The following is a 22,848-nucleotide window of genomic DNA, read 5'->3' on the forward strand; positions in this document are numbered from 1 at the left end:
GACGGACCATGTGATGACCGGAGTGACGTCACCACAGGTCCTTTGACTGCAATCAGCAAAGAAAGAGACAGGAGAGATGCCGGGCTGTGCGAGCAAGTGGATTAAGGTGAGTAAAAAAAAAATTTTTTAACCCCTCCAGCGCTATTTTGCTAAGCATTCTGTATTCAGAATGCTATTATTTTCCCTTATAACCATGTTATAAGGGAAAATAATACAATCTACAGAACACCGATCCCAAGCCCGAACTTCTGTGAAGAAGTTCGGGTTTGGGTACCAAACATGCACGATTTTTCTCACGCGCGTGCAAAACGCATTACAATGTTTTGCACTCGCACGGAAATATCGCGCATGTTCCCACAACGCACACGCACCTTTTCCCGCAAAGCCTGTGTGAAACCAGCCTAAAGGTGGAAAAAGTTCTGAAATGATTTATCTTTGGCCTCATGCACACGACAGTATTTTTTCACGGTCCGCAAAACGGGGATCCGTTGTTCCGTGATCCGTGTCCGTTTTTTTCTTCCGTGTGTCTTCCTTGATTTTTGGAGGATCACCAGACCAGAAAAGTGAAAAAAAAATCTAAGTCAAGTTTGCCTCGAAAATGATAGGAAAAAAACGGACACGGATCACGGACGCGGATCACAATCTTGTGAGCCTCCGTGTTTTTTTGCGGACCCATTGACTTGAATGGGTCCGCGAACCGTTGTCCGTCAAAAAAATAGGACACGGACAGGAAACACGGATCACGGACAAGGATGACAAACGGTGCATTTTCCGAGTTTTCAACAGACCCATTGAAAGTCAATGGGTCCGCTAAAAATCACGGAAAACGGAACAACGGACACGGATGCACACAACAGTCGTGTGCATGAAGCCTAAGTCTCATTTTTTTTTACATCACAGAAACCTGACATTTTACCAGGGGTGTTATATCCACTGTATGTCCTCTGATCCCCATACACTGAGCCGAGCATGCATGTGTTCTGCCGCTGCCAGGCATCGACTGTAGGTAGGCTTATCTACCTGAAATCCAGCTGCCCAGTCCTTCTTTCCTCTGAATCTGCTGGAGGCCTCTGTACACATTAGGTCGTTACCTGGGTTTGGCTGACATGAGTGTAATCTGATGGCACTTGTGTTGGTAGCAGTGACATCCATACTGCTCCACCATTCTAGAATATGTGTCCGTACCAAACACGTCCCCTTACTCTGAGACATGTCTTACAGCCAAATGCTCTTACTAGCGCCAATGTTAGATAGACGCAGCGTTAACCATTTCTGTCACAGGCAGCCATCGTATTGCTGTTCTCCTTACACTGGGTGGTGCTTCAGAGCAATGGCCAGGTATACCATAAAGCAAACAGTTAAAGAGCAACATCCCCCCCCCCCCCCCCAATCACACACACACTGATAGGATGCAGTAGGCAGTTGCCATGGTGATGGTCACTATGGAAACGGCACCAGGGACCCGGGCCTAGAAAAGGATGTTTAACTTGTAATCTAGAGATAGAAATGGCACCTGAGAGGACGGGAGGAGGCAGCGGAGAAATGGATCCCATGGGGAGATGCAAGGACTTTCCTGTATGCTCATGTGCGGATTCACTTATCCCAGATAATTCATGGAGCGGTTACTAAACCTGCATAAATAGTGTGCACGGTGTAATACCTGGCAGACACGTCAGGAGGACTACACTCCCATTCTCCATCACGCCCGCTGCAGATTGCTTCATTATGTGCTGCTTTAAGCTCTTTCTGTAGTTGCAGCTTCAGCAGATTACGTATCACTGAGGAAATGACCCCCGTCAACAGCATCATGGATATCCGCACCTGCTGCTCATGCTCCTCTCTGCCCTCCCTGCAGTGTTCCCAATGCAGAAATAACACCATATCACTCTAGATAGAACATGGCACCTCTTAGTGATCCATTTGCGCTGCATTTCTTATTATCTGCTGCGTGACATTGCCATCCCTCTCAGATACATATAGCCAATGCTCCACTGCCGTACTACGCTGTAAAGACATTGGATAATGCTGTACAAGGCAGAATTCTACAGTGTCATGAAAATGGCGCCAATTGGGCCAGATTTATCAAACCGGTGCATGTGCCCAGCTCGCCAGACATGTTAGACAGTTTTTTCACGTATTTCACTTCATGACACTTCATGGCATACTTTACAATCATATGGAATCATTTATCAAACTGGTGTAAGGTAGAACTGGCTTCAGATTTCACCTGTCATTTTCCAAAGGAGCTGTCAAAAATGAAAGGTGGAATCTGATTGGTTGCTGTGGGCAACTGAACCAGTTCTACTTTACACCAGTTTGATAAATTACCACAATATTTTTTAACAAAAGCAAAAACTAGTTGATAACATTGATCGCAAAAACCGGATGCCGCCCGTGTGCCTTCCGCAATATGCAGAACGGAACAGGAGGCCCATTATAGAAATTCCTATTCTTGTCTGCAAAACGGACAAGAATAGGACAGGACTCATCATTTTTGCGGGGCCACGGAACAGAGCAACGGATGCGGACAGCACAGAGAGTGCTGTCTGCATTTTTTGCAGACCCATTGAAATGAATGGTTCCGTATACGGACCGTATGCGGAACGCAGAAAAAAAAGCCCGTGTACGGAACGCAAAATACGTTCGTGTGAACGAGCCCTTAGACAAATTCCCTGGAATTTTCCAGGGAACACTTTTAAAAAATGGGCCAGAATGGGTTAAAAATATTGCCGCCATTATAACGCTGATCCCGTCCACAGGAAATGGCCTAGTCTTTCTCCTCAGCCAATCACTGCCACAAGTAAATGTGCAGTAATCTGTAAGTACTTTCTTACATACAACCTGATTGTCTGAATTTTGCCCTTTTTAGACTATATTCCGATAGAAAATGACCCAGTTTTTTTCTTTAGTCACAGAAATTTCTGCAGCAGAATGAAACAGAGGGTCCGCAATATACGGGCACCGCTTGTGTGCACACTGTATCATGGAAGATGGGGTGCGGAATGTAGGCACGGTTTTCTGTCTATGCTTCTACGCGGCAAAAAAAAATAGTGCACCCCATTCAAGTAAATGGGTCTGCAGACACGGGCACATGGTTGGTGCCTGTGATTGCGGTCTGCACAACGGGCACGGCCAGCATCGTGTGCATGAGGCCTAAGGGTGATTTCACACATAGGTTTTTGCCGGTGTTTCTCCTTTCCGTTTTTAGTGGAATTTTCTGCATCTGCCTTTTTGGTGCATTTTTTCAGGTAAAAATGCCACCTCAGATGTTAGCTGAAAGTCTGCGGGAAATATGGCACTTTCACATCACCTTCTCTATTGGGGGAAACGCCAGAAAGAAAATGCTAGTGGGCAAACACAAAACAAAATGTATGTGGACATTTCTGCGTTTTTTGTGGTAAAATTCCTGTGTGTAAGGCCTCCTGGGCTGCTCAGATCCAGGTATATATAGCAGCACTAATTCACTGGACTGCTCAGTAAGGTGCCCAGCCAGCAGCGGCTGAGTCCCATGCTCCAGACACCCGACTGATGCATTAATGCCCCTTCTCCGCTAATTACCGCGTCTATACTGTATGGCACCCGATGTTGATGGGATTAGATTTCTGTCTGTGCCATGTGAGAATTAATCTGCTTAACCCCATCAGTGCCTGGGAATAGCTCTGGTCCTGGCAGTTGCAGAACTTTGTTAGGAAGAAATATAGGGGGGTGGAATCAGCGAGTCTGGATTCCACGTCTCATCTGTTTGCAATTGGAGAGGGTACAAGAGGATTTTGGTGTGGTTCTAAAGAAAGAATGGAGGAATCTGGAAATCATTATAAACAACAGCAGGAAATTGTCCCGAGCCTATGACCTTTCTGTCAAACCCTCCATACCTGAATTAGCACTTCTCCTTTTGGTATTTCCTGTGGGTTTTTACAGGTCAAATCAGTGTGTAAGAAACAAAAAGCGGATATATTACTTCAGTAACTTTTTAATGGTGTGGACTCCTCTGGGCCCCTACGTCTCCTTACTAGTAGAGATCATAGTTAAAACTGGTGGATGGATTTGTACATAATCATATAAATCATACATATACAGGCTATGGTCATGCCATGTGGACGAGGCCTTAGATGTGGGTGCGTACACCTCAGAGTCCATGGAGTGTAGGAAGCCCTCATTTTCCCTGATACCAATGGATGGTGTGAGTCCCTCTATATATTAGTAGATGACAAAAATCCCATCAGACAAGACATATTTATAAAAAAAGAAAAAGTTGGTTAAATGTTTCACAGTAAAAGGGCTTAGCCCATGATTGATGTAAAATATGAAAATCAGACATCATATAGACATCACAATCTCTCAAAGCTAGAACCAGCCCTGTACCTCACGTGGATCCAGAGATCTCCACATTCACTGCTCATATTGCTCTGCTAGATTGTGTTCAGCCTGGCAGCTCAGGGGGCATGCCCTTTCTACTGCAGCTCTCTCCCTGTAATTGCCACAACTACTAACAGAACATATGACTGCTGGCACTTAAAGATTTTAACTGAGTGCGCTTGACCAGCTCAGTGAGACGGACAAAAAATAAGGAAAAGAACAAGCAGCAGGTGGCGCTATACAGATACATTTTGTTGAATAACTCAGTGGCTATAATACATTTTTAATTACATGCAATTACAAAAGTATTCAGATCCAGGGTCTGGTTTGAATAATGTACAATAGGTTTCCTGACACAACCCTTTTAAGTACATTTTCACAATGTATCTTTCAGGTATAGGCCATGCTTACAATATGCAGCGTCTCTCTGCACACAAACTTATTTTGTTTCCGTGTCCGTTCAGTTTTTTTGCGGATAGATGCAGACCCATTCATTTCAATGGGTCCGCAAAAAATGCGGACAGCACACCGCGTGTGCTATCCGCATCCGTATGTTCGTTCTGTAGCCCTGCAAAAATATAGAACATGTCCTATTCTTGTCTGTTTTAGGCATTGTTACAATGTCATACGCTTCAAAAATGCTTGAAAACAGGCTCCCGTTCTTTTCAATGCAGAGTGCGCACTATAGTTCACCCTTTTCACCCCTCTCCACTTCCAGTCGTCTTTGCTGGACATTGTTGACATGGCCATATACCCTACATCTCCGCTGTAGCCAATCACTGGCTTCATGAGCCCAGTGATTGGCTACAGTAGTCATTTAGGCCCCTTTCATATGAGCAAGTTCTACACTCCAGACTCGCAGTGTGAGTATACAGCAGCTCCCATCCTGACCTCCCAGCACTGAGGGGGTCGCATAATGCTGTCACTGTTAGGCCACTTGCACACAAACGTATTTTCTTTCGGTCTCTGTTCCGGGTTTTTTGCGGACAGTATACGGAACCCTTCATTTCAATGGGTCCACAAAAAAAACGGAAGGTACTCCGTGTGCATTCCGTTTCCGTATTTCCGTTCCGCAAAAAAATAGAACATGTCCTATTATTGTCCGCATTACGGACAAGGCTAATACTGTTCTATTAGGGGCCAACTGTTCCGTTCAGTGAAACTCGCACCATTTTGCAAGCAAGTCCAGTCAGTTTTGTCTGCAATTGTGTTCAGTTGGTAAATTTTTTCCGCACGAGTGCAATACATTTTGATACGTTTTTTACGTGCGTGATAAAAAAACTTAAGGTTTACAAACAACGTCTCCTACCAACCATCAGTGAAAAACGCATTGCATCCTGACTTTCTTCCGGACTGCAATGCGTTTTTCACTGAAGCCCCATTCAGGGCTGCGTTAAAAACGCAGAATATAGAACATGCTGCGAATTTCACGTAACGCAGAAGTGATGCATGAAAAACAATGCTCATGTACACAGACCTATTGAAATGAATGGGTCAGGATTCAGTGCAGGTGCTATGCGTTCATGTCACGCATTGCACCCGCGCGGAAAACTCGCTTTTGTGAAAGGGGACTAAACTTGCTTGCAAAATGGTGCGAGTTTCACTGAACGCATCCAGACCTAATCCGTCACGCTTGTGTGAAAGAGGCCTTAGCGTTCTGGAAAGTATATATAAGGCCTCTTGCACACAACCGTATGTATTTTGCGGTCCGTGGTGTGTCGCGGTGACTAATATTTATGGTTGGTAGAATAACATCAAGGCTTTATAGTGGTCTAGTGTGAAGCGATCATTTTGTGTACGATAATTTGATGCAGGATTAGTTCTGGATGCCATGTACATAGAAGGCAGCTTGATATTTGCTTTGGAGTCACAACCCGGTTTGCAGGAATATGCTTTGTACTTATGCTTGAAATGTGGAAATTTAAAGGGCTCGGGCCCTGGATGACAGTGGAGCTTTAAAAGGGTTGGTCTCATGAACACATAGACAAGTGATGGCCTACCCTCAGGATAAGACATCAGTGTCTGATTGGCAGGGGTCTGACACCCTGCAGTTATGTCAGTCAGAGTTTTATACAGAGTGACAATAGGGCTTCCATGGAGCCTTCTAATGTCTGTATACGCACAGCCTGAAGCAGCCCATATGGCAATATACCGTATTTTTCGCCGTATAAGACGCACCGGCGTATAAGACGCACCTAGGTTTTTGGGGAGGAAAATAAGAAAAAAAATATTTTTAACCAAAAGGTGTGCTGTGGGTTTGGTGGGTTTGGAACTAGGTGGTCTGTGGATGGCACTATTACTGGGGATCTGTGGATGGCACTATTACTGGGGATCTGTGGATGACGGACACTGTTATGGGGGGATCTGTGGATGACGGACACTGTTATGGGGGATCTGTGGATGACGGACACTGTTATGGGGGGATCTGTAGATGACGGACACTGTTATGGGGGGATCTGTGGATGACTGACACTGTTATGGGGGGATCTGTGGATGACGGACACTTATGGGGGGATCTGTGGATGACGGACACTGTTATGGGGGGAACTGTGGATGACGGACACTGTTAGGGGGAACTGTGGATGACAGACACTGTTATGGGGGGATCTGTGGCTTTCACTGTTACAGGGGGATCTGTGGCTGGCACTGTTACAGGGGCGGATCTGTGGATGGCACTGTTATACATGTGTCATCCACAGACCCTCCCAGCCCATAACTGTGCCATCCACAGATCCCCCGCCGCTCCTGTATACTAATATAATATGTCTTATTCAATTAATAGTTATTAAATATGCCTCTTTATTCCTAAAAGTACCTTAAATCCTAAGCGCTTCAGTACAATGCCGGCAGGCCGGGCGGCCGGCGCGGCGCGTCACTCACTGACGTCACTTGCCTGCGCCGCCTGCTTCATTCATAAAGTAGGCGGCGCAGGCACGTGACATCAGGGAGTTACGCTGCCGCCCGCCCGGCCTGCATTGTACGGATGAGCTTAGGATTTAAGGTACTATTAGGCATAAAGGGGCATATTTAATAACCATTCATTGAATATGACATATTTTATTAGTATACAGGAGCGGCGGGGCGGGGCTATAGTACAGTGACTGCACCGCCCCGCCGCTATTGCCGGCCCCAGCTCCTCCTCCCAGTCCCTCCCCGAGTCCTCGCTCTCTTTACATCGCTGCCAGCGATGTAAAACTGACTGCATTCGCCGTATAAGACGCAGGGGCATTTCTCCCCCATTTTGGGGGAAGAAAAAGTGCGTCTTATACGGCGAAAAATACGGTATGTGCAGCCTCTTTGTGCTGCCTTACAGGTGCCAGGCTTTGCTGTGTCTGGAGAAATAGAATAGAGGACTTTGTTTCCTGCTCTGCAGCAATGACATCTCCAACTAACCCACACAGCCATTGAGGCCATTGATTAGCTGTGGTCATGGGATGTCATCACTGCAGTGCCAGAAAGACTGGCCTGGGAGCATCAGTGGTGGAGTTCAGGGGGATTGGACTCTACGGCAATCTCTGAAGAAGCTTCTAGACAGACCTTCTAGACATTTATAGTAATAAATGGCTTCTTACCAGCTTAAGAGCACTCTACAACCTCTATATTCTCTACTAGGGCATGCGGGCAAGGGTTGTCTTAAGGGCTTACACATGTTCTACACAAAAAAGAGAACTCAGAATGAGATATTGAGGATTTGTATTTCTTTTTTCAGTATGAGAGATTGAGATTAGGTACAAATGAAATGTCATCTCATGGGGTTAGTAGACTATATTACACATGATTCTGAAGACTCAGCCACACAGTATTAGCATGGAAACGATCAGACATTTATATTAGGCTGCTTATCTGTATTCTTGGAATATGAAAAAACTGAACCATTTAATGGATATGGATAACAGTCAGGCTTTGGAATAGGACCGTAGACCCACTATGTCACTATTGGATTTGCTACGGTTAAACAGCGGGACAGAGTGCAAAGTATGTTCACATTAGAATGCCACTCATGCAGGGGAGCACCACCAATGGGGCCAGGTGAGGTGATCGCCTCAGGCAGCACCAGGGGAGCAGAAGAAGGGCTATGGGCAATGAGCAATTCCATTGTGGAAACCCTCATCTCTACATATTCAACTGCATTGCTGTACTTAGGACAGCAATACAGTTGAATGCTGCAACGGGGCACGGGAGTGATGTCTCCCTGGCCCACCGTTTCCTCTAATAGGCTCTAGTCCTAGTTCCTGTAGCCTATCAGAGGGCGGTGTCGTCATTATCGTGCTGCCTGAGCCGGGCGTTTCAGTTTTCGCCTCAGGCAGCAGAAAGGCTAGGTGCACCCCTGCACTCATGGGGCTATGGACCATGTGCAAAGACTCTACAGGTTGTGTGCCGCTGAGGGGTGGCAGATGGTGTTTTGAGAAGCAAGGTACCCTGAATTGATAAACAGAAGCCAGGCTGTAGAAATCCGAGATCACACAGCACAATAAGACCGGCAGACATCCAGTGCACAAGCAGGGAACAGGTTGGTCGCTATAATAATGGAAACCATAAGGCTGTGCTGAATTTCTCAAGGATTCTTTTTCATGGCAAGAAACACACGGCTGTCAACAGAGATGGAAACCTTGAAGGGACCTTGACTAAATGACTAAATAACACAAGTGTGAACATAGTTTTTCATTCTTTTCTATGGAGCTTTTATTGTGTGGTTACTGCTGAAGTCTACTCCTGGACCAGTATACATGATATTCTGTTTTAGTCGTCTGTGCTGTGATGTACTAAACATTTAATATCACAAACCAATTTGGCAACACAGAATTTTTTTATTACTTTTAGAAGTAACACCTTTTTTTCTGCCCCTTATAGGCTCAAAGATGGCGTAAGGAATATGAGGATGAAAAACCATTTGATCTAGAAAGTTCTGGCGATGATGATTTCCTTGATGAGGACGATACAGACGATGTTTATTCTGGATCAGGATCTGGTGGTAAATGTTAAGGCTATAACAGAGTACCGTATATAAATTCTGTATCCTACATACTGTGAGAAGATGTCACATACTAGAGCATAGTTGGCTCTTCTCATTACAGTCCACATGGTAATATTACCTACATTTTAGAAACTGCCTTTTTTTCTTGTGCATTTTACAAAATGTATGTTCACATAGGAAATGGTGTCACATTTGACACACATGCAGAGCAATTTTTTTTTTCTGGCAAAACGGCGGGCACATTGACCGAACCTATTGGACTCAATTATAAGTAATGGGGTCGGGTGGACACCATTAGTGTCTGTCATATGACAGGTCTGCACTGTGACGTGGTTTCTGTTGTTTTTCCGTTTTGAAAGTGATTGACCAATCCAAACAATTTTTTGCGGCTCGGCTGCGGACCCATTCACTTCAATGGGGCCGTAAAGGATGTGGACAGCACTCTGTGTGCTGTCCAAATCCGTTGCTCCTTCCGTGGCCCAGCGAAAATGATAAATCATGTCCTACTCTTGTCTGTTTTGCGGACAAGAATAGATATTTCTATAATGGGCCATTGGTTCCGTTCAGCAAATTGCGGCACGGTCGTGTGAATGAGCCCTAAGTTTGAGATTTCTTATTATTTCAGTAAATATGAAGCATTTATGGAGCTGGAGCCAGAATGTGGAAAACTAAAAGGGTCGTAGTCAGACATTAAGCTTATTAGCTCCACAGCCCCGGAGGCCCCTACATTTACCCTCTGCCCTCCTTTCTGACTAGTGAGCCCATGGCTGTTGAAGCAACCCTCACTTCCATAAGCCAGGTGCCCAGAAAGTAGTTTTCCACCATTCTCATTGATGTGTTGCTTTGCCCGATCAGTGACAGAGCTGTGCATCTGCACACACCGCTCTTTCCCTGCCGACACTGATCTGTGTGATCAGAGGCAGCAGGAGAGAGCATGGGGAGGAAGGTCCTACAGCTGTACTGAAAGGAAAGGAAAGTACAGCTTAAGGACCTATACTGATGTCATCAATGGGAGGAGCCAGAGCAGATAGACTATACAGCCGTCACTAGTGGAGGCAAATGTGATTTTCTATTTAAGGATAAATGTGTGTATATGTGTGTAGCAGAGCTGTATGTGTGTAACAGACCTGTATGGGTATAGCAGAGATGTATGTATGTAATGGAACTTGTATGTGTGTGTAGTAGAACTGTGTGTGTAGCAGGGCTGTATGTGTATAGCAGAGCTGTATCTGTGTATGATGGTGCTGTGCGTGTTTTGCAGAGCTGTGTGTGTACCAGAAGTGTGTCGCAGACAAATACTTAAAAATAATCTAGCAGAACAAGAAGCATGGCAGGACACAACAGAGCAATGGCAGGAGACACATTTATTTGGATAGGTACATTTACTGAAGTGACCACATGCACCATTGCTGGTTATTACAATGGTCAGCAGATGACACAGTAAGGGTAACAGGAGCAGACTAAAACTCTCCCCCCTTCCTTCATGCTACACCCTAAATTGACTGACCTTGACCCGTCCACTTCAGTAAACCACAATCCCTACAAAGAGGACCTAAAAAAAATATTTTCTGTTGTCTAAACCTGGGGTGCGTCTTAAAGTCTGGTGTGTCTAAACCTAAGCGTCTTATAGTCCGGTGTGTCTTATAAAGCCAAAACTACCGTACATTTGTCACGTAAGACAGGATCTATCAGGGTATGGCCCAATTGTGCGACTGGCTGTATGCAGCCAACCCTCGCCCACCTGCTGTGGCTGCAGGATTTTGCATTCAAATGGTGCAGCAAATGGCGGCCACAGCCAGTGGACATCACATCCAGTTTCTTGGCACAATCCCTATGCAGATTTAGTTGAAATGCACCATTACTACATTTCTATGTGTGAAAGGTAAATTCTGTTTTCTGCAGTTCTTTGGTTTTTTCTGTGTATTTTATATTTATGGCTCTGTTAATTTCAATGTCTAAATGACAATACGGATTTCCCAGCATAATAGTATGAAGTCAGCTCGCGTTCACGTCATCCACTCCTGTGCAGGTGGATTTATAGTGATTACAAGCAGAAACTATGCTAAGACTGTGGGGGAGAGCGAAGGGGACCGTATATGAGGAGTATAGAGACTTTGTTTTCCATTTAATGGTTTTACATGTGTATATGTGAACGTGCCCAGCTTGTGAGATATCTACAGCTGTTATGTTCAGTGCGTGAGCCTTAGGTTATGTTACCATGTGTTGTACAAGTGTGTTGCACTCAAATTTCTACTGCAGATGTGCCATTGATCTGCACAAGGATTAACCCCTATTGTCAATTTATTGGGGATAATCCATGGCTTTTCCGTGCAGGACCCACAAGAAAAATAAACCTGTAGAAATATATCCGTGCAGAAAAAATTACAACATGTGAATGGTTTATAAAATACTACATGGATGCAAAACGTTATGAGCCTATTTGATGAGGATTAGGCCTCATGCACACGGCCATTGTCATTTTGTGGTTTGCAAACTGCAGATCCGCAAAATACGTATACCGGCCGCATGCATCCCTCACTTTCCTCAGTCCCTATTATAGAAATGCCTATTCTTGTCTGCAAAACGGACAAGAATCCTTTTTTTTTAGGGTCCGCATGCGATCTGCAAAAAATGCAGTTCAAACGAGGATACAAAATACGGACGGTAGTGTGAATTAGGCCATAAAGGGTTTTTGTCATCAGAAAAATTGTTATGTAGCTGGCTGACATTAGCAATGTGCTAATGTCAGCAGAACATAACTGTATGACTTATATCTCCCTGCCTGGTGCCGTTCGCACTAAATAATGACTTTTATAATATTCAATTGAGCCTCTAGGTGCTAGTGGGGTGTTGCTGCAGCACCTAGAAGCTCCGTGGGGGGGGGCTCCCCATGCACGAATGAAAACATCTCGGGGGGGCGGAGGAGCCACTGGCAGGCAGTGACGGAGACGTCACCTGGAGTGGGCGCCAGGTAATTATATTCAGTGTAAGGGGCCCGGGCATATATGATTTATTTTTTTACTTTTTTTTTACACTTAATTATGTCCCCCATAGGGGCTCCCATAGACTGCAGTGAGTTACCAGGCAGAGCTCCACAGAAAGATAGCTGTGTCAGGCTTTGGATCCTTTAGAGGGCCTGAGGCTGTCACAGCAACCGAATGGCCACCTCGATCTCAGTGCTGGAAAGCCGTTTGGGCCCGGTAGCTCAGCGCTTCTGAGCTTTTGTCACTCAGATGCCGTCTTCGCAATTGTCCACGTCATCTGAGGGGTCAAAAGTCAGTGATTAAAGTTGTCATCTATAATTCCATTTGCTTTTGTAAAACAGCAGAAACCCGTCGGCTATGGTGCTGCTGAGGCCCTGAGTTCGAACTTCTGCAGCACATGTACAGTAGCGGTCAGGAAGCGCACTTCTCTGTAGGGCTAGCTGAGCTGAATGTATTGATACCTTTCACTTAGTGATCCAATACTTCGTTCTGGAGAAAAAGTACTTCCAATCGATATGCAAATAAACAAATTGCTCTAAATTCCATTAACAAATGGTAGAAGACCTGTTAACTCTTCTCTGACTTGTCTGTGTGGACATCTTGCTGTTACTATGTTCAAAAGGTGCATTATTCCATTGTTTTACATGGCATGGATATGCACGTAGATCCAGCCTTCTACAGCGTGGGTCGCCATTGAGAAACATAGGAAGGCAGAATACATGCAGTTTTCCATACCTTTATTCCTTCTTCAATAAACTGACAATTGGTTGTTACCATTTCCCTTGTCAAAGAGGCGTGTCCCTGCATAGTCCAAGAAAAGTTGTATATAATGATGTTACAAAATTGTTTTATATAATAAAACACCCTCTATTCACTCCATTTTTACAAAATGCCAGATTTGCGCAGATTTGTCATAAAGCAGAAAAGACAAGGTTTCGGTGTATAATACGCCAAAAAACTGATGCAAATACCTTGATAAGTATCGGACAGTGCCTCTAGACTGCCTTACAACAGGGATGCCCAACCTGCGGTCCTCCAGCTGTTGCAAAACTACAACTCCCAACATGCCCTGATAGCTGTAGGCTGTTCGGGCATGCTGGGAGTTGTAGTTTTGCAACAGCTTGAGGGCCGCAGGTTGGGCATCCCTGCCGTACAACACATAGATAACCATGAGAAATTTTGGTATGAAGTGCCGTGGCCCAGTGCAGCAAAGATTCAACTCTATAACTCCATTTATAAAACGTATGACGAAGTCCAGGAGAATCCTTTCATGAAATGTGTTGGTTAGATCTATTTAGCTTTAAGGGTAAGCGGGTCAGGATATAGTGTAATGCTAAAGGGAAGAATTGATTCTGCGATGTAAGTGTTAGACTAAAAATAAGTTGGATATTACGTGATAATGGATATTATAAGACAAATAAGTTGGATGTTACAAGACGGGGCTTTATGACTATTAAAAGGGATCGTCCAGGATTAGAAAAACATGGCACTTCCTCCACTCCTGTCCATCGGTTGAGGATGGTATTGTAGCTCAGCCTCATTGGAGTTAATAGAGCATATCTGCAGTACTGCACATAACCTGTGAATAGGTGTAGTGCTGTATTTTGGAAGAAGCAGTTATGTTTTTCTAATCCTTGACAACCCCTTTAAGCTGTCCCAGGAGGCAGCTTCAAGACTTTTGAAAATAAATCACTTTGTTTGTCTGCTCTTAGATTTTGAGATGGAGTCCAGGCTGGATTTTGGGGTCATATTCACTACAGAAACGCCCATTGCTCCACCCACCGCCACAGCCCTGAAACCAGCACCTACGGTAGACACAATTCCAACTCTACAAACAACTTTGCTTCCTCCCACAACACAAGCAACCTTAATACATCAACAGCACCCATGGGTTCTTCCTGAAGCCCCAGAAACACCATCCATAACTGCTGCACCCACACCAACTAGTCCTACCAAAGAAGAAGCAACTACTGCTGCTGTAACCACTGCAACAGCCAGGACAACTGAGGTACGCCGGTTACAACCTGTGATTATAGTATCAACTTTAACAACACTAATGCCTACTACTACAGAGGAAGAAACAAAGGAATGGGATGATGATACAGAAAACATTGGGACCATTCCAGGCCAGGGAAGCAGCCAGCAGTGGCCTACCCAAGATGACAGAACAGTTCAGACAACCGTTGCAGAGGACAGAGAAATAGAGGATTTGGAAGAAGTGACTCCTACTCAACAACCACAGGTGAGGATGTAGGCAACAATGTAGAAAAGTCATGAGCAAATGACTGCAAAGGCCAGGGATTGCCTGCAACAGTCACTTAAATAATGTATGGCATGCGTTTGCTGCAGGACCAGTGTGGAGCTTCAGGGCCACAGCAGTGGGACATTTAAAGGGTGTTTTTTTTCCCACAGTTTCCTGCCCTTTGCCAATTATTTAAAAAATCTTAGGCAACCTTTTAAAGAAGTTGTATAAATTATTGTAATGATATATAAACCTTAAAGAGCCTTTGTCAGCATGATCAAACCTATTAAACCAGACATACTGTCTGGTAAGGTTGATCACACTGATTAAAACTATACCTTTCTTTTGTCTGCATGTTAAACAGTTGCACAGATATCTGCATCTGTATCCATATGTAAATGAGCATGTTGGAGCATCCAGGGGGTGGGGCTTAATCTTTGGAGCACTGCTTTGTAACACCCCTGTGGTCTGCAGACTGCCCTCTCCCCTCAATTGACAGGGCTAGACATTAGCAAACTAATACATATTGCAGGTATAATCAGAGGCACAATATATGATTATAAAGACACCAGTAATATGTATTAGCTTTCTGAGTATAGAAAACCTCTATTCTTAATATAGTAAGGCTATAGTATTTTATTGTGGGTTAAATTGGTGGGTGGGTAACTAAAAAAATGTAGAAGTCTACCCTGGGATTTTAACCTGGGATATTTGTATGCAAGGCTGACCACGTACCTCCAGGCCACAGCCTTATCATATTAAGAAGAGTGGCTGTCTATGCTTAGAAAGCTAATACATATTACTTGTCTCTTTATAATCATATACTGTGCCCGTGAATAAACCAGTAATATTTATTAGCTTTTTAAGCATAGAATACCTCTTTTTTTTCCACTATGGGGAGGCTATAGTTAGTAGTGTATATGATATGTAGATGCTAGGACAAAGACCTGGCCTCAGCATGCTGATGGCTAGCTCTGTCAATTAAGGGGTAGGGGAGTTACAAAAGCAGTGTTCTGAGGATTCAGCCTGCCCCCTGGTGCGTGGAGTGCTTATTTGCATATGTATAAAAACGCAGATATATCTGCAGCCATTCAACATGCAGGCAAAAGAAAGGTGTGGTTTTAATGAGCAGGATCAACTCTACCAAACAGTATACCTGGTATAATAGGGTTGATCATGCTCACAAGAGGCACTTTAGGGTGCATTCACATGTCCGCAATTCTGTTCAGAATTTTGCGGAACGGAATTGCGGACATTTTCATTTCTATGGGGCTGCACGATGTGCTGCACAGATCCGGAATTGCGGACCCGCACTTCCGGGTCCGCAATTCCGATCCCCCCAAAAATAGAACATTTCCTATTTTTGTCCGCAATTCCGGGCAAGATTAGGCATTTTCTATTAAGTGCCGGCGATGTGCGGTCCGCAAAATGCGGAACGCACATTGCTAGTGTCCGTGTTTCGTGGATCCACAAAACACTTAAGGACATGTGAATAGACCCTAACAGTTGTGACAATAGTTATGCATGGAAAAATGCACAATATGATGTAAAATGGTCAGCATGATTGTACACAGCTACAAATCAGTGCCATCTTTAGTGTTATAGGTAACTGCCATACAATACATATGTCCGCCTTGTGAGTGACTCTTCAGTGAGCAGTCAGTCGGCAACTGTGGGATCTGGAGGTGATTGCTCTGATGGAAATCCCTGTCATATACTAAGAATATTTTTCTAACTGCTTGTCAGTGGTTAGAATAAGGATTCCATGTAAATGTGTTTTTACATTTATTTATTAAGACGTGAAAAGAATGTAAGTAAGGCGAGTAAGAATCCTTGATTGGCCTACATCAGTTAACCACCATTTTTCTTTTTCGGTGACAGACAGACAACTGGGAAGTGACCATAACTACTGCTCGTGATAGCGATGTAGAGGTGCCAGTGAGTGGAGGCCCAAGTGGTGACTTTGAGATCCAAGAGGAGGAGGAAGCATCTCAGACACAGCCACCCACAATACCTGACTTGGGCAATGAAGTATTGCCACCTGGCACATCTCCCACTGATCGTGGTCGGGGGAGGAAACTAGATACTGGTCTCATTGACAACACTATAGATTCTGGGAATACCCTGGCACAGATGCCGCAAAAGAATATTCTGGAGAGACGAGAAGTGTTAATAGGTGAGTGACTACTTTTGATCTGCACAAACACTTTAATTTCCTACTCAACCTCATGCCTATAAATTAATAGCATTGCATTTAAAGTATTGTGTGCTTATAATGTTACTGTTTGGTATATAGTTCATGGGTTTAGTAAATTTCTAATTCCTGGAATAATATATAAGGGTTTTCTGTTAAAGGGAATCTGTCACAGTGTTTGTGCTGCCCGGTAGGAGAGCAGCAAGAAGTAGTGACAGGCGCTGATTTTAACAGGGTGTCTGTTACACTCACAGTTTAAAGGGAATCTGTCAGCTCCATAACCCCCCGCCCAAACTAGAGTAAGCAGTGTGTAGTGTAACTGACGCAGAGTCCCGTTATGTCAATATTATCTTCATACTCATATGCATTCTAGCACTGTGCTCTGACAAACCAGCAGTACAATGCATTGACAGGACTCCTGAGCTCATGCACATAAGAGAGAGGACTCAAAGAGGAGTTCTCGCAATGCATTTTACTGCTGGTTTGTTAGAGCACAGCTTTGAAATGCAAATAAATATGAAGATGAACTTTACATAACTGGACTCGGCACTTACTCTAGTTTGTGGGGTGTTTTGGAGCTGACAGATTCCCATTAATAGTTGCATTGCAGGAGCTGCACCTAGGAGATGTGAGTTCCCCTGCCCTCCAGCTTTCTCCCTGTGCACCGTTCATTGCACTACACGGAAGTCTTGCTTTGCCTTCCCCCTGCATGCAGCTCTTACAATACTAAGAGCTCTTCTTTTTATCAGCAGTTTTTGTTGTATTTATGAGGCATGAGCATTACAGCTCAAACGGTTAAGTTGTAACATTGAGAAGGAAGCATAGATGTAACTATCTAAGGTAATGTTAGGGAGCTGTTGAAGCCTTAACCCAATAGGGAGAAGCTTGAAAAAGCCTTAATATAAGCACAAAAGCCTGAATTTGATTGAGTCCAAAATGCTAGGAGAAAAAGATAAAAATAAAAGCAGGAAAGAAAAAATAAAATATGGTGGGTGTGAAGCGTTGTCCATCAGACAGTGGATCATTTACAGAAGGTCTTTCTGGATTCATTCATTGATATTGTCTAGTCTTCCACCATGTACCTGGAAGGGCATATCTTGACTTCTGAGTAGGGCTTCCCAGGGGTCAGTATCAATTTTCGTCCTGCTAACCATTATATAATCGAGTGACAGATTTTCTGACCAATCTTTGGTCAGATGGCCGTTACACAGACAGATCTTTTGTTATACATGCCAACTATTGGTGTGATTGGGGGAAAATTGGTAAGATAATCTGTTGATGTAGTACAGCCCTAAGTCCTTATGCATAAACATTTAACCCTTGTAGGAAGTCTGTGATGTAGATCTTCAGCCAATATCAGCAGAGCAAGAAGTGATGACAGAGAAGCAAGCATAATTTTTAAATTGCTCTGGTACAGCCAAGTAAAAAGCAGCCATTTTCTTATATCCTGCACTGTTAAAAGGAGATTCTGTGCAACTAAGAACATAGACCTATAGCTGCGGTTCACCTGATTAAAATACTGTTTCTTTGGCTAATCTGAATCTCTGTTCCCGAGCGACTTGGCACATGAGCAGTACAGCCTTGATTCTCGGCATGGCCAAAAACAACCTGCACCCTGTCCACTGTGTTACGTATTTCTGGGTGGAGGCTTACATCATTGGCACATGCGCAGAACATAATTGTTGCACCAAAGGCCTAATTTGCATTAGGGCTGCACGATATATAGGAATTTTGTACGGCCGGCTATACATCCGTGTCAGCCACGTAAAAAGTCAACCATCGCTTTATAAGACGCACTGCCATTTTCCCCCCCACTTTTGGGGGGAAAAAGTTTGTCTTATAAAGCGAAAAATATGGTAATACAATTGCAGCATTTTTGGTTCGGCCAATTGGCGATTGCGATATGGCGATTTATTGCGATTCCTTTGGCGATATATTGTGCAGCCCTAATTTGCATATTAAGAAAAAGTGTCATAACTCGGGAACGGAGCCTCAGATCAACAAAAGAAATGCTATGTTTTATTCAGGTAAGCCACAGCTATGTGTCTATGCAAACAGTTGGATAGGGAGGTCGATTGTGACAGTTTCCTTGTAAGCATATACAGTAGTTCACAGAACACCTTGGAAACTTATATTTGTGGTGACCATAGTGAATAAATGAAAGGGGTATTCCTATCTGTGCCATTCATGGCTAGCTTGGAATGTCCATCTTATTTGGTGAGCAGGGTGGATGGAGTTACAGAAAAGGCCTTGCAGGCTGTAGTAGTGAATGGGGGGCTACAAGAACAGTCCAAGCGGGCATATTATTTCTGTGGGCAGATCCTCTAAATTGTAGAGACCTAAAAGCCTCCACGTTTATGGGGAGCTTTTCTCTCTTCACTTTTATCACACCAATAGCTGAAGCAGGCAGCTTTGAACCTATTTCAGGTATTGGTTAGAGTCATCTTTTATTTATCTGGTCAACTTTTCTTGAGAAGCTTCTTTCTTAAAATGTCACCAACATGACATAATATGCAGCTCTTTGATCTATGCTTCAAAGAGCGATGTAGCTGAGGTATTACATTTCATACACTCAGACTATACGCAGTTTATATGATCTCCAGCGACTTTGTACATAATCATGACTACATCAAGGATATTATTTATCCCTTCGAAACTCAGGTACTAAGGCAATGGGCTGTAACAAATGAGTCTTAAAATATGTAAAAATAATTGAAAAAGCGCAATTTACTATGACATTCAGCCGGTGTTAATGAACCTTTTCTGCTTTTTCTAGCGGTGATAGTGGGAGGAGTGGTTGGAGCCCTTTTTGCTGCCTTTCTAGTGATGCTACTGATTTACCGCATGAAAAAGAAAGATGAAGGAAGTTACGCTCTGGAGGAGCCCAAACCAGCCAGCGTTTCCTATCAAAAACCGGACAATCATGAAGAATTCTACGCATAGTAGGGGGGATGTGTCCTTCTTTCCTCTTGCCAGTTCTGATGATCAATGAGCCTGTGGACGGATATTCCTTTCATGGCTTCCATGTCCGGTGATCCTGGATGTGGGCTCTTCATTTTTAAGTCACAGCTACCTGAAGTGTGGTCACATGAAATGTGGCCAGATCAGGACAGTATGGAAACAAAGAATGTTCCTGTCATGGGATTTCTACTCCTTCCATTCCTCTTTGCATTCGTACACTGTCAATGGCCACAACTGCTGGTGCTTCCTTGAGGGTTCTTTGACAATGCTTGACTGATAACATTGTTGTGGCCAACACATAGCAAATTCTGGACCCAAAAAGCACAAGTGATACCTTTTACTTCACCTTTTATTGCAGTATTGGCATATACTAGGAAATCGTTTCTGCAGCCCCAGATGGTCTGTTTTTTAGTAATAGTTCCAGCATAGGACGTTTATGTACATGCTAAAGGGAATCTGGAATGTTGTATAAAAATCCTATATATATATATATATCTTTATATTAGGCCTCTTCAAATTACTTTCTAGTCCGACCACAGGCTCCGCCATTAAGCTGTAAATACGATCTGGTGTAAATTAAGAAATTTTAGGGAGTCTTATTAGGAAAAAAAAAGAGAACTTTTTTTTTTAAATTTAAGCAAAATGTTCTCCAGCAAATGTACTGATGTGGAAATAAAGACTGAAAGAGGGTTACATGTTTATTCTTTAAATGGTACTGAGATGGAGAAGGGATGAGGCTAGTGGTTAAATGTCGTGCCATAAAAAGGGATTTGGTTCGGGGGTAAAATCTCCAACCTCATGGTGCAGTTCTCTTTTTCAATGGTTACTCTGTCCTCCTCGGTTCTAACACTATAACCTCTGCTTTATTTACTTAGAGGTCTGGTATGCTATGAAAAAAACACAGTTCAATTGATTTGGCTGCAGCCAAGGATTCTGGGTATGTATATGTAAATGAGCACACCTGACGCTATTTTGAATCTGGATGACAATTCACTCTGAGCAGTTTTTGGATCGGCTACAGAGCTTAAAGTGTTCCTGTAGTTTGGAAACATTTTGATATATTGGTGGAGATCTGAGTGCTGAGACCTTTGCTGATCGCTAGAACGAGGAGATAGAAGTGCTCACATGGAGTGCTGCCTCTCCTCACTGCTGGAGACAGACGTGAGACGGACTTAGTAGAGAATCTATGGGAATCTCCTGCAGTATGGCGAGAGTGTGCTATGTGAGCGCTTCTCTCTCCTCATTCTAGCGAATCTCAGTGCTTGGACCCCCACCGATGAAAACCTTTCACATGTCACTATGACATATCAAAAGTTTTCCCAAAGCACAGTGCCACTTCCAATTTATAGAGTTTTTCAGAAGCCTTAGGCCATGATGAAATCTGCGTCAGAGGATCCGGTCAGGATTCAGGTGCATATTCACAAACAGAAAATCTGCGCCAAAAAACGTTTGTTACTTGTGTTTTTTTTTTTGCAGATTTGATGCAGTTTTGCTGCAAATCTCACTGAAATCCGCACAGTAAACACATTGCACAAACATTTGACACATATAGTGAGAATAAAGACTTAAACCAGTGGTCTGCAGCCTGTGACCCTCCAGCCACACCTTGTCGGGGGATGTTGGAAGTTGTAGTTTTACATCAGCTGGAGAGTCACAGGCAGGGGAATTATGAAACAATATGTGTTTCCTTCATATTCCCTAATTATTTTTTGTGTCCAAATAAGATGTAAGGGTTATCTTCTGTGGGCTTTTCACCTCTAAGTAAATGAAATGGAGCACCAAAGAAGGGAAACATGAGGCCTTAGTCCCTTTCCCAGAATCCTTGGGTTGGAGGGTTTCAAACAGGCCACTGGCAATGGGTTAATATTTGTAAAGTTAAATAACTTTTATCCTAACTGTAACTGGTACAATGACTAAATGCTTTTAGGACTAGAACATAAAGGAATGATGAGATAAAGCTCTCATCCAAATTAGAACTTCTTTCAAGCAAGCTGAATGTCCTTTCTGTGGCAGTCTATGTGTTTGTTCTTTTTCCTGCGGAGACCGAATGTAACACACCAAGGGGCGATTTATGCCTTTACAGCAACTCCTTGGCTGAAACTTTCCAGTTCGGAACAAGGTCCATATCAAGACCTGGGAGATTTTGATTTTGTATATTATTTGGCAGTCTACCTGCAATTGCAAAGTGGGGTCATTTCTTACAAAACATCTGTTGTCAGTGGTGAAATAATTTCTAGAAGGGGTTGGGTACCGGGGTTATACTGTAATAGAGCATTTTTTTTGTATGTACAGTATGTAATTCACTAGGATTTTAGCATAAAAAATTTGCTTCTTAAAGTCTGTTCTAAATGTGGCTCATAGCACAGACTTTAAAGCCAAAAGCTAAAGCAACATGAGCAACGAGCAAACGAAAATGGTTCACTTCAGAATAAAACTATACCTTTGCCAATGATCTTAAGCAATGTTGCAGTTCATGTATCTTAATAATTTTATAATTATTTCTGTGCTGTACCCATTAAGGAAATAAAACGTAAAACATTTGAATTTTTTATTTTCTTGTCATTTTTTGCTACAATGTTGCTGTCAGTTGTAAATGTTAAAGAGAATTTGTCACAGATTTGTACATATGAAACTGGCTGACCTGTTACATGTGTGCTTGGCAGCTGAAGGCATCTGTGTTGCTCCTATGTTCATATATGCCCGCATTGCTGAGAAAAATGATACTTTAATATATGCAAATAAGCCTCTAGGAGCAACGAGGGCATTGTCGTTACTCCTTGAGGCTCTGCACTCATTGCAACTGTCGCGCCCTCTTCACTTTAGTTGACCAGACTAGGAAGTGAAAACAGCATAATGCCTGGCTATTTCAAAGTGCAGAGAGAGCAGAGCCTCTAGGAGTAATGGCAACACCCCCATTGCTCCTAGAGGCTAATTTGCATACGTTAAAAATTCTGTGCTGGCACATATGAACATGGGACAAATACAGATGCCTTCAGCTGCCAAGTGCACATGCAACAGGCAGCTGGTAACGTAAGATTACATTAAATTGTAATATTATTTGTGAATTCTCCTGTGATATACTTCCATTTACTTTTGAGCACCGTTTATACAACATCTGTAGAGAAAAGACTGGAGC

At 43.4% G+C, this 22,848-nt stretch overlaps 1 protein-coding gene across 1 annotated transcript in view; it reads left to right on the top strand.

Annotated features, from left to right (window-relative positions):
* The window catches only part of SDC3 (syndecan 3), a 105,666-nt gene extending 83,405 nt beyond the window's left edge, over positions 1 to 22,261 (top strand). The window contains exons 2-5 of the mRNA XM_044287818.1: positions 9,208 to 9,328; positions 14,028 to 14,557; positions 16,439 to 16,733; positions 19,528 to 22,261. Coding sequence (XP_044143753.1) covers positions 9,208 to 9,328; positions 14,028 to 14,557; positions 16,439 to 16,733; positions 19,528 to 19,694 — 1,113 coding nt within the window. The 3' untranslated portion in view covers positions 19,695 to 22,261. The remainder of the gene's footprint in view (positions 1 to 9,207; positions 9,329 to 14,027; positions 14,558 to 16,438; positions 16,734 to 19,527) is intronic.
* Positions 22,262 to 22,848: the final 587 nt, after the last annotated feature.

Source organism: Bufo gargarizans, chromosome 3, assembly GCF_014858855.1.
Source record: "Bufo gargarizans isolate SCDJY-AF-19 chromosome 3, ASM1485885v1, whole genome shotgun sequence".
Classification (NCBI taxonomy): domain Eukaryota; kingdom Metazoa; phylum Chordata; class Amphibia; order Anura; family Bufonidae; genus Bufo; species Bufo gargarizans.